This window comes from Pollachius pollachius (assembly GCF_949987615.1).
Source record: "Pollachius pollachius genome assembly, chromosome: 8".
Lineage (NCBI taxonomy): Eukaryota > Metazoa > Chordata > Actinopteri > Gadiformes > Gadidae > Pollachius > Pollachius pollachius.
The window spans coordinates 3,177,219-3,189,718 of NC_136941.1; the positions used below are offsets into that span (position 1 = coordinate 3,177,219).

At 47.4% G+C, this 12,500-nt stretch overlaps 1 protein-coding gene across 1 annotated transcript in view; it reads left to right on the plus strand.

The window, feature by feature from the left end:
* The window catches only part of lamb2l (laminin, beta 2-like), a 59,609-nt gene that overhangs the window by 17,034 nt on the left and 30,075 nt on the right, over window positions 1-12,500 (plus strand). Inside the window, exons 3-10 of the mRNA XM_079741564.1 lie at window positions 890-1,059; window positions 2,572-2,707; window positions 3,548-3,621; window positions 4,578-4,766; window positions 5,348-5,411; window positions 6,104-6,306; window positions 7,451-7,571; window positions 9,118-9,306. Of these exons, the coding sequence (XP_079597690.1) occupies window positions 890-1,059; window positions 2,572-2,707; window positions 3,548-3,621; window positions 4,578-4,766; window positions 5,348-5,411; window positions 6,104-6,306; window positions 7,451-7,571; window positions 9,118-9,306 (1,146 nt within the window). The remainder of the gene's footprint in view (window positions 1-889; window positions 1,060-2,571; window positions 2,708-3,547; window positions 3,622-4,577; window positions 4,767-5,347; window positions 5,412-6,103; window positions 6,307-7,450; window positions 7,572-9,117; window positions 9,307-12,500) is intronic.

The following is a 12,500-nucleotide window of genomic DNA, read 5'->3' on the forward strand; positions in this document are numbered from 1 at the left end:
GTGTGTGTGTGTCTGTGTGTGGTTCTGTATACAGGTGTGTGTGTGTTTGTGTGTGTGTGTGTGTGTGTGTGTGAGCGTGAGTGTGTGTGTGTGTATAGTGAGATCATCCCATGTCTGTGTGGGCCGACTGTCGCCAGGTGTTTGAGACGTTGCTCTGCGCTGATAAAGCAAGGCGGGTCCTCTCCTCGTCTTCCCCTCCTCTTCCTCTCTGTGCTCACCCTTGTGAGTCCCCCTCAGGGACCCCGGCTCAGAAAGACCCCAGGGGGGCCCTCTACCGGGACTCTCGGCATCGTCTCACACCCTGGAGATCGGATCTAGAGCGGGTTGAGTGTCGAGGTGTCCCTGGGCAAGCCATCACACCCTCACTGATCCCGACGAGCTGGCTGTCGCCTCGCGTGGTCGACACCGCCGTCGGTGTGTGAATGTGTGCATGGATGGGTGAATTTGAGGCGATATTGTGAAGCGCTTTGAGCGGCCACTGGTTAGAAATGCGCTGTACAAATACAAATGCAGTCCACCTAGAGGGGGATTGTTAATCATCAGAGAGTCGACAGCAAGCTCCCTTCGTCCCTTTATGGGCTGGTTTGTTCGCTGCTTTGCTCTTTTGTGCAGGAAAAAAATCAGAAAGTCAACACAGCTTCGTCTCTTTTGTCCCCGAGGTCGTGTCTCGGTCTCGCTTTTGTTTGTTCTCTCTTTGCTCAAAAACGAAATATATTAGAATCAACAAGCCCTCTTCCGTTCTGTCTCTCTTCCATTCTCTCCTTCTCTGGTTCTTTAACCAAAGTATAGTACACTAATAAAATCAGCCGTGGTCGTTTGAAATCAGGCGATGGGAGCAGGCTTTCTCCTGACTCAAACTTTGACCCTTCGTTATCTTCCTTCTCCTCAGTGCACGTGTCGTCGGGGGAGGAGCTTCCGTCTTCAGCACACGTCTGCACGGGGGGCAGCTGTTACCCGGCAACCGGGAACCTTCTAATTGGACGAGCTGTCAACCTGACGGCCACCTCCACCTGCGGTTTGGACGGACCCGAGAATTACTGCATCGTCAGCCACCTGCAGGTGGGAGCAAGCACACACACACTCACGCACACGTGCACACACGCACGCATGCACGTGCGTGAACACACACACGCGCGCACGCATGTGCACGCACACGCACACATGACCAGCGAGAGAGAGGGTGAGATGGTGGACGACATTTCCGCACGACCAGGAAGAGAGAGAGTTGGTGCTCCGTATAGGTCACATGACCGGAGAGAGAGATGGCGGTGTAAGTCACATGACCGGAGAGAGAGATGGCGGGGTGTTTTGTACGATGGCAACATCGGAGCCGTGCCTCTCATAACCACGGGTGTACTCGGAGGTCAGCTCTGACGTTCACCTCTGGGAGCTGAAGCTGGACCCAGAGAGACCGGTCGCCGCCATGTTTCCCTCTCCCCCCTCCCTCCACCCTGGTTCGCTCATCCATCTTCATCCGTTCATCTTTTTCATTTTGGTTTTCCATAGCAGCCCCCCCACCCCCCCCGACACGACCTGACACGAGCCGTCACCTCCAGGTGTACACACAGCGCTCCCCCCGCCCCCGTCCGTCTCTTTCACACCTTCCTTTGTCTGAGTCTCGACTGCGGCCCTGAGGAAACGGAGTCTGCGTGCTCCACTGTCACCTCGCCGTGGAGCTGGAGTTCAGCTCCAGCTGGTAGCCTTCACCGCCTGACACATCCCATCACTGATCTCATTAGTGGACCTCTCCCTCGCTCTTCCTATTGCCCCCTCTCTCTCTCTCTCTCTCTCTCTCTCTCTCTCTCTCAATCCCCCCCTCCCTCCACTCACCCAGGCTGTATGTGGTGCACACCAGGGGGTTTCCAGTTACCTGCTTGTCTGTACCTGGGGACCCGGGGGGGGGCGGAAGACATGAGGGGGGGGGGGGGGGGAGGGGCAGACATGACCCGCGGCGGGCTGTCATCCCACCGCCAGGGCTGGCCCCTTCGTCAAGGGCCCCCCTCTCTCTGGAAGGAGAGCCGTCGCGCTCGGCGGTCCTCTGACACGAGAGTCCTGCTCCAAACCATCCCAGCCTGCGACCATCGTCACCGCAGAACATTCCGGGGGAAGTGGCGGCGTTGGCGTTAGGACCGCACCGTGTATCGTTTTCGTGTCGGAGTCGTGAATCGTGCATGTGCAATGTCTGATCTAACATAATTAACTCTGATTAATGGGTTCTTGGATGCACAGTTTGTTGTTGGGGAGTGACACGCAGGCTCTGCATGCATGTCCCCCGAACCACCAATCACTGATCGTGTTGATCAGTTCATGATCAGACAACCAGAGCAGTCGTACACCGCCCTCGCCGGTCGTAGAGCAAAACTTCAAAAAGAAGATTTAAATCCAAACACAAATATAACGTCAGTGGAATTGAATTATTAAAGTACAGAACAGACGACATTGTCCAAAAACAGCTTCTTTGTCGAGAGTGCAGGACTGATATACGTGTTTGTCCTGTGTATTGTGTGTGTGTGTGTGTGTGTGTGTGCGTGTGTGTGTGTGTGTGTGGTTTGATGTGTGTGTGTCCTCCAGGAGTCAGACAAGTGTTTCCAGTGTAACTCCCGGCGTGGACCCGACGGCGCCCTGTCCCGGACCAGCCACGGTGTGGAGAACGTGATCTACCTGACGGACGGCCGCGGGGAGCTCACCTGGTGGCAGTCGGTTAACGGTGGGGGGCTAATCACTCATCACACACTTAGTCCAGGGTGAGCTACAGCTAGGGGTGAGACAGTACAGAGACGGGTCATTAAGGAGCAGGTAGGGGTTAGACAGTACAGAGACAGGTCATTAAGGAGCAGGTAGGGGTTAGACAGTACAGAGACGGGTCATTAAGGAGCAGGTAGGGGTTAGACAGTACAGAGACGGGTCATTAAGGAGCAGGTAGGGGTTAGACAGTACAGAGACGGGTCATTAAGGAGCAGGTAGGGGTTAGACAGCACAGAGACAGGTCATTAAGGAGCAGGTAGGGGTTAGACAGTACAGAGACAGGTCATTGAGGAGCAGGTAGGGGTTAGACAGTACAGAGACAGGTCGTTAAGGAGCAGGTAGGGGTTAGACAGTACAGAGACGGGTCGTTAAGGAGCAGGTAGGGGTTAGACAGTACAGAGACGGGTCATTAAGGAGCAGGTAGGGGTTAGACAGTACAGAGACGGGTCATTAAGGAGCAGGTAGGGGTTAGACAGTACAGAGACGGGTCATTAAGGAGCAGGTAGGGGTTAGACAGTACAGAGACGGGTCATTAAGGAGCAGGTAGGGGTTAGACAGTACAGAGACGGGTCATTAAGGAGCAGGTAGGGGTAAGGGGGCATCTGGCCCTAGAATGCCTACAGACAGACTGTGAACATCGGGGATCGAACCCAGAGCCTTTTGGTCGAGCGTCTAACACCCTAACAACAAGATACGCATATATTTGTTGTGATAGTTTTGACCCATTTATGTCTGCTGTGAATATTGTTACCATGTGTGTTGTCATGTTTGTTGACTGTTGTGTTGTTGTTTACACCTCCAGGGCTGGAGAGCGTCAGCCTTCGCCTGAACCTGGAGGCCGAGTTCCACTTCACTCACCTCATCATGAAGTTCAAGGTGTGTGTGTTTGTTTGTGGGTGGGTGTGTGGGTTTGTTAGTATGTGTGTGTGTGTGTGTGTGTTTATATGTGTGTGTGTGTGTGTGTGTGTGTGTGTTTGTTTGTGTGGGTTGTGTTAATATGTGTTTGTGTGTGTTCTGAGAAAGTTCTTGAAGCTCTTGAAGTTTTCAGATCCGAGGAGGAGAAAGACATCCGACCTGTTATAAAGAAATCGTAAAGTCGTATACTTTGCCTCCCCTGACGCTTTGGCCTGAGTGCCCTCACATGCTCATTACTCCAGTGTGACATCTGCTCCACCGCAGAGCTCCGCCTGCAGCCTGGCGTCCAGCCTATTATGTAGATGGCCCACACACAGCGAAGGGACGGGAGGCGAACCTATTTATTTCTTCTCTTTGAAAACCAGCAGCACGACCGGCTACCTGTAGGGTTTAGATTGAGGTGCTTGTGCTAAAAAATTCTCTCAGAGAAGAAAAGCGTGCAGGAGCCAAGAACCGCACTTGATAAGCATGCTGGGAAATTATACAGTGTACGTTAATGTCACTGATTGAAGGTTTGATTTTCATTAGGCGTACTTAGTCGTTCCCAGATGTGAGAATCTGGTTTCGCTGATTGTTAATGCTGATAAATTATAGTCAATGCTCCTTTTCATAAATTGTACATAATTGCCCTTTTTGTGCTATGAGTGTGTTCACATTAAGGGCTAACATAAAGACATGCCTCTCTCTGCCCCTAACCCCTGTTGGCCATGCCCCATTGCCTGTAACCACACCCCCTCTGACTGTGACTCCGCCCCCCCCGTCCCCAGACGTTCCGTCCGGGCGGCCTTGCTGTACATTGTTGTTCACATGAAGGGCTGACAATTCATGAAGACGCCCCTCTCTCTGCCCCTGACCCCCTGTTGGCCACGCCCCCTGGCCTGTAACCACACCCCCTCTGACTGTGACTCCGCCTCCAGACCTTCCGGCCGGCGGCCATGCTGATCGAGCGCTCTTCGGACTTCGGGCGGTCGTGGCGGCCCTACCGGTACTTCGCCTACAACTGCACCAAGACCTTCCCCGCGGTGCCGGCTGATGGGCTGCTCCGGATCAACGACGTCATCTGTGAGGACCGCTACTCCGACATCGAGCCGTCCACGGAGGGAGAGGTCAGGGGTCACGCCGCAGGACATTCCCCCCCCCCCATCCCATCCCTCCTCCCCTTTAGTCTAGGGGAGGAGGGATGGGATGGGTGAACCCCTAATGGCTCAGCGTTTAGGTAAACTCTGTCGTTACTCTTGATCAACTTTATTATTAGCTTCTTTGTTAACTTTATTATACGTTTTTTTTAATTGTGTTGTAACCTTTTTATTAACTGTATAATTAATTTTGCATTTAGGGCATTGATTTTTTATTAACTATTTTGTTACTTTTTTATTAACTGTAATATTACTTTTTTAGTAACTATTATACATTTTTTCTTAACTGTATTACACATTTTTTATTAAATGTATTGTTACTTTTCCATAACTAAATGAATCGCGGATGTGAAGTCAGTGTTGCAGAGCAGTGAAGGAACAGAGTTAATAATTTCAACATTAACAGGCATAGGAATGAAATGTCAGAAATGTCAGTCCACCAACCCTTCCCACTTCTACCAGTACTCCCACAGCAGGGGAGCCAGCCTACAGAAGGTCTCGTAAGTGCAGCCTCAGAGCTTAACGTCTTCTAAAATTGTTTTCCTTCGCAGGTGATCTACAAAGTGTTGGATCCCGCGATCCACGTCAAGGACCCCTACAGCCTGGAGATCCAAGGTGGACGGAAAGCCCGCTTTTACGTTTTCCTTTTCTTATTTTTGGTGTTTTATTGTTGACCTTCAGACGGCTCTATTCCTCTCCGTGTAAAGCACGTTCACTGGCCTTCCTGTTGGAAGTTTTGAAGAGTTTGCCATTTAGGTACGACAAACCGTGCATTAGAACATGCTGCGAAACGTCCACATGAAGCAGGGGCGTAGGAATCAGTTTAACATTGGGGGGGCACATATCGGAAACCTGACAGGTCCGTCAATGGTTTGTACAGAAATATGTCTGAAAGAATTCACAAATATATTTTATTCTACTAAAAAGATACATTTGTAAATGTAAAGGAAAACACATTTTGAATGGCAGTAATGAACTGATAAATATCAAATCAATTCTTTAATTGCACGCTCAATCATCTAGTTTTTTAGAATAAGAAGCGGTGACAAGACGCTGTGTTGCGCTTTCAAAATAAAATAAAATATTTTTCTCCCCCCGGTATAATTTTTAGGTGGGACAAATGCACCTGTCTCCAATATTGGAGGGGACACGTCCCCTCCGTCCCCCCCGGTTCCTACGCCCTTGACATGAAGCCACAAATTATTGATGTTCTTGTTGTCTTGTAACGACCAGCTGGTGGTGAAACACTGAGCCACCGTGTTCATGTCTCCATCACCTAACCCCTCTCTGCCTCTCCCCCCTCCCAGAGCTCCTGCGCATCACCAACCTGCGGATCAACCTGACCAAGCTGCACACGCTGGGGGACAACCTGCTGGACCGCCGGCCCGACGTGCTGCAGAAGTACTACTACGCCCTGTACGAGCTGGTGGTCCGAGGCAGCTGCTTCTGCTACGGACACGCCTCCGAGTGCGCCCCCGTGCCCGGCGTGGGCACCCGGGAGCACGGCATGGTCAGAGAGAGGCACTGTCTAACCCCTACCTGCTCCTTAATGACCTGTCTCTGTACTGTCTAACCCCTACCTGCTCCTTAATGACCTGTCTCTGTACTGTCTAACCCCTACCTGCTCCTTAATGACCTGTCTCTGTACTGTCTAACCCCTACCTGCTCCTTAATGACCCGTCTCTGTACTGTCTAACCCCTACCTGCTCCTTAATGACCTGTCTCTGTACTGTCTAACCCCTACCTGCTCCTTAATGACCCGTCTCTGTACTGTCTAACCCCTACCTGCTCCTTAATGACCCGTCTCTGTACTGTCTAACCCCTACCTGCTCCTTAATGACCTGTCTCTGTACTGTCTAACCCCTACCTGCTCCTTAATGACCCGTCTCTGTACTGTCTAACCCCTACCTGCTCCTTAATGACCCGTCTCTGTACTGTCTGTCCCTACCTGCTCTTTAATGACCTGTCTCTGTACTGTCTAACCCCTACCTGCTCCTTAGTGATCTGTCTGTACTGTCTAACCCCCACCTGCTCCTTAATGACCCGTATCTGTACTGTCTAACCCCCACCTGCTCCTTAGTGATCTGTCTGTACTGTCTAACCCCTACCGTTCTCCTTAATGACCCGTCTCTGTACTGTCTAACCCCTACCTGCTCCTTAATGACCTGTCTCTGTACTGTCTAACCCCTACCTGCTCCTTAATGACCTGTCTCTGTACTGTCTAACCCCTACCTGCTCCTTAGTGACCTGTCTCTGTACTGTCTAACCCCTACCTGCTCCTTAATGACCCGTCTCTGTACTGTCTGTCCCTACCTGCTCTTTAATGACCTGTCTCTGTACTGTCTAACCCCTACCTGCTCCTTAGTGATCTGTCTGTACTGTCTAACCCCCACCTGCTCCTTAATGACCCGTATCTGTACTGTCTAACCCCTTCCTGCTCCATAATGACCTGTCTCTGTACTGTCTAACCCCTTCCTGCTCCATAATGACCCGTCTCTGTACTGTCTAACCCCTTCCTGCTCCTAATGACCTGTCTGTACTGTCTAACCCCTTCCTGCTCCATAATGACTGTAATCGTGCACTCAGAAGTATTATGAGGTATTCCTTGGTGATGGGGGGGTAATGCTGGGCTGTGGTGTGCTGTGATTGGTCAGATCCACGGCCGCTGCGTGTGCAAACACAACACTGAGGGTCTGAACTGCGAACGGTGCCGACACTTCCACAAGGACCTCCCCTGGAGCCCAGCGGAATCGCATAACCCACACACCTGCAAAGGTACACACACACACACACACGAAAAGGTCAACCTTCATACATATGCATACACACACACACAAATGTAAATGTACCCCTCTACACAGACACACAAGCTCACACATACACACGCACACACACATTTGAAAAGGTCCACCTTCATACATATGCATACACACACACACACACACACACACACACACACACACACACACACTCATGCAAACATACCCCTCTACACACACGCACACAAACTCTCACACACACACACGTACACACACACACACTTAAAAAGGTACACCTCTACACCAACAATTACACACACACACAAACACACACTCATCCAAACGTACATACATAAACCCATACATACCATGCATACCGGCAGAGATTCCTATAGCATCCCCACAAACATGCAGACAGGGGAACATGCATACCTGCACAGGCACACACACACGTATTAAGCCTGATTACATACACTTGCAGCTGTGTAAAACAGTTCAACAGTAGTGATTGAGGTCAGAGGAACCACAGGAATGTGTGGCCGCTAGTTATCCACCGCTATGCTATGCTACGCTATGCTACGCTACGCTATGACAGATGGCAGCACACAGCACGAAGTACAACGGTTAATAGATTACAGTACATTAGTAATGAGTTGAGAATGTTAATCTGGCACACTAAATACCAGCAATGCTCCGGTCATATCGTCCCAGTCTTAATACCTCGCAATAAAACGATAATAATTGATGACGCACACGTGTAATAATAGTGTGTGTTTGTGTGTTTCTGTGTTTCTGTGTGTGTGTGTCTCCATGTGTGTGTGTCTCCATGGTTGTGTGTGTGTGTGTGTGTGTGTGTGTGTGCTTTTGTGTGTGTGTCTGTGTGTGTGTGTCTCAATGTGGTGTGTGTCTCCATGCGTGTGTGTGTGTGTATATCCATGTGTGTGTGTCTCTGTGTGTGTGTGTCTCTGTTTGCTCGCTCTGTGTGTGTGTGTGTGTCTCCGTGTGTGTGTGTCTCCATGTGTGTGTGTGTGTCTCCCTGTGTGTGTGTGTCTCTGTGTGTGTGTCTCTGTGTGTGTGTCTCCATGTGTGTGTGTGTGTCTCTGTGTGTGTGTCTCCCTGTGTGTCTGTGTGTGTGTGTGTGTGTGTGTGTGTCTCTGTGTGTGTGTCTCCCTGTGTGTGTGTGTGTATCTCCATGTGTGTGTGTGTCTGTGTGTGTGTGCCTCCATATGTGTGCCTCCATATGTGTGTGTGTGTATGTGTGTGTCTGTGTGTGTCTCCCTGTGTGTGTGTGTGTGTGTGCCTCCCTGTGTGTGTGTGTGTGTTTGTGTGTGTGTCTCTGTGTGTGTCTCCCTGTGTGTGTGTGTGTGTGTCTCCGTGTGTGTGTGTGTGTGTGTCTCCCTGTGTGTGTGTGTGTGTGTGTGTGTGTGTGTGTGTGTGTGTGTCTCCCTGTGTGTGTGTGTGTGTGTTTGTGTGTGTGTGTCTCCCTGTGTGTGTCTCCCTGTGTGTGTGTGTTTGTGTGTGTGTGTCTCCCTGTGTGTGTCTCCCTGTGTGTGTGTGTGCAGAGTGTGAGTGTAACGGTCACTCCAGCCAGTGCCACTTCGACATGGCCGTATTCCTGGCCACGGGGAACGTGAGCGGGGGGGTGTGTGACGGCTGCCTCCACAACACCATGGGCCGCAGCTGTGACCTGTGTGAGCCCTTCTACTACAGAGACCCCCGCAGGGACCTGAGGGACCCCCAGGTCTGCACCGGTGAGTCGGGGCGGGGGGGGACCAGCCAGCCAGCCAGCCAGCCAGACGGGGACCGCCCCGCTGTCTGGACTTAGTACTACTAATAGTACTGAAGTAGAACTACTAATACTGCTGTAGTACTACTAATAGTACTGCAGTAGTACTACTATTAGTTGCTATTACTATTAGTTACTATTAGTACTGCAGTAGTACTACTAATAGTACTGCAGTAGTACTACTAATAGTACTGCAGTAGTAGTACTAATAGTACTGCAGTAGTACTACTAATGGTACTGCAGTATTAGTACTAATAGTACTGTAGTAGTACTACTAGTGTGTAGTAGTACTACTAGTAGTAGTACTACTACAGTACTATTAGTAGTACTACTGAAGTACTATTAGTACTACTAGTAGTACTACTAATAGTACTTCAGTAGTACTACTAATAGTACTGCAGTAGAACTACTAATAGTACTACTAATGGTACTGCTGTAGTACTACTAATAGTACTGCAGTAATACTACTATTAGTTACTATTACTATTAGTTACTATTAATACTGCAGTAGTACTACTAGTAGTACTGCAGTAGTACTACTAATAGTACTGCAGTAGTACTACTAATAGTACTGCAGTAGTACCACTAATAGTACTGCAGTAGTACTACTAATAGTACTTCTGTAGTACTACTATTAGTACTACTAATAGTACTGCAGTACTATTGGTTGGTACTACTGCAGTACTACTAGTACTACTATTGGTACTACTGCAGTACTACTAGTAGTACTACTAGTAGTACTGCAGTAGTACTACTAGTAGTACTGCAGTAGTACTACTAGTAGTACTGCAGTACTACTAGTAGTACTACAGTAGTACCACTAATAGTACTGCAGTAGTACTACTACTAATAGTACTGCTGTAGTCATACAGTTGCAAATCAGTTACACTATTTGTACTATTAGTACTAATGGTACTGAATGATTATTTTTTCTCTGTTATTTTTCTTTTTAATCTAGTTAGTCTTTTATGTTGTATTTCTTTAAATGTGCATTGTAGCACTTTGAGGTCATTAAGTTGATGTAAAGTGCGTTATAAATAAAATGTATTATTATTATTATTATTATTATTATTATTATTATTATTATTATTACTAATAGTGCGTACAATGAGTGCGTACTTAATGTGCGCACTTATTGTACGATGTACGTCCTGGCACTTCAGACAGTACCTAGAACGGTGTAGCATCTCATCCAAGCTGTCCTTGTTGTATTCGGGGAATCGGTTAACCTTTAACCGATTCCCCGAATACAAGCACTAGCGATGGTTAGTGCTTGGCACTCGGTTCTGTGAACATCCTTAATGCACCGACAGCATTAGATTGCTGTTTCTCTTTCTTCTGTGAAATGTGCTTATTGCAAGTCGCCGTGGATAAGAGCATCTGCTGAATTGCCTGAATGTAAACGCAAAGGTCAATGTGATTGTAGCTAGTTGTGTAGCTGTTGTCTAACTAATGCTAACACCACGAGTAATAAAGTTACACAACCCGCTCAAAGGAATGAAAGCCTTAAAGGTGACATGTTATAACGCCAGGCGTGAGTGTGATTGGCCTTACAGGCCGTGTCGAAAATCTACCCCATATGACATCACTAGTGGGCGTGTCCACCTAGAGCTGTGCTGCATAGATCAGCCTACCCAGTTGACTGAAGTAAACGTTGCTCATCTATCCAGCACAGATACTACTATTAGTTGCTATTACTATTAGTGGCTATTACTATTAGCTGCTATTAGTACTGCAGTAGTACTACTAGTACTACTGCAGTACTACTACTAATAGTACTGCAGTAGTACTACTAGTACTACTGCAGTAGTACTACTAATAGTACTGCAGTAGTAGTACTAATAGTACTGCTGTAGTACTACTATTATTACTGCTGTAGTACTACTAATAGTACTGCTGCTAGTCATACAGTTGCAAATCAGTTACACTATTTGTACTATTAGTACTAATGGTACTGAATGATTCTTTTTTCTCAGTTATTTTTCTGTTTAATCTAGTTAGTCTTTTATGTTGTATTTCTTTTAATGTGCATTGTAGCACTTTGAGGTCATTAAGTTGATGTAAAGTGCATTATAAATAAAATGTATTATTATTATTATTATTATTATTATTATTATTATTATTATTATTATTATTACTAATAGTGCGTACAATGAGTGCGTACTTAATGTGCGCACTTATTGTACGATGTACGTCCTGGCACTTCAGACAGTACCTAGAACGGTGTAGCATCTCATCCAAGCTGTCTTTGTTGTAATCGGGGAATCGGTTAACCTTTAACCGATTCCCCGAATACAAGCACTAGCGATGGTTAGTGCTTGGCACTCGGTTCTGTGAACATCCTTAATGCACCGACAGCATTAGATTGCTGTTTCTCTTTCTTCTGTGAAATGTGCTTATTGCAAGTCGCCGTGGATAAGAGCATCTGCTGAATTGCCTGAATGTAAACGCAAAGGTCAATGTGATTGTAGCTAGTTGTGTAGCTGTTGTCTAACTAATGCTAACACCACGAGTAATAAAGTTACACAACCCGCTCAAAGGAATGAAAGCCTTAAAGGTGACATGTTATAACGCCAGGCGTGAGTGTGATTGGCCTTACAGGCCGTGTCGAAAATCTACCCCATATGACATCACTAGTGGGCGTGTCCACCTAGAGCTGTGCTGCATAGATCAGCCTACCCAGTTGACTGAAGTAAACGTTGCTCATCTATCCAGCACAGATACTACTATTAGTTGCTATTACTATTAGTTGCTATTACTATTAGCTACTATTAGTACTGCAGTAGTACTACTAGTACTACTGCAGTACTACTACTAATAGTACTGCAGTAGTACTACTATTAGTACTGCAGTAGTACTACTAATAGTACTGCAGTAGTACTACTAATAGTACTGCAGTAGTAGTACTAATAGTACTGCTGTAGTACTACTATTATTACTGCTGTAGTACTACTAATAGTACTGCTGCTAGTCATACAGTTGCAAATCAGTTACACTATTTGTACTATTAGTACTAATGGTACTGAATGATTCTTTTTTCTCAGTTATTTTTCTTTTTAATCTAGTTAGTCTTTTATGTTGTATTTCTTTTAATGTGCATTGTAGCACTTTGAGGTCATTAAGTTGATGTAAAGTGCGTTATAAATAAAATGTATTATT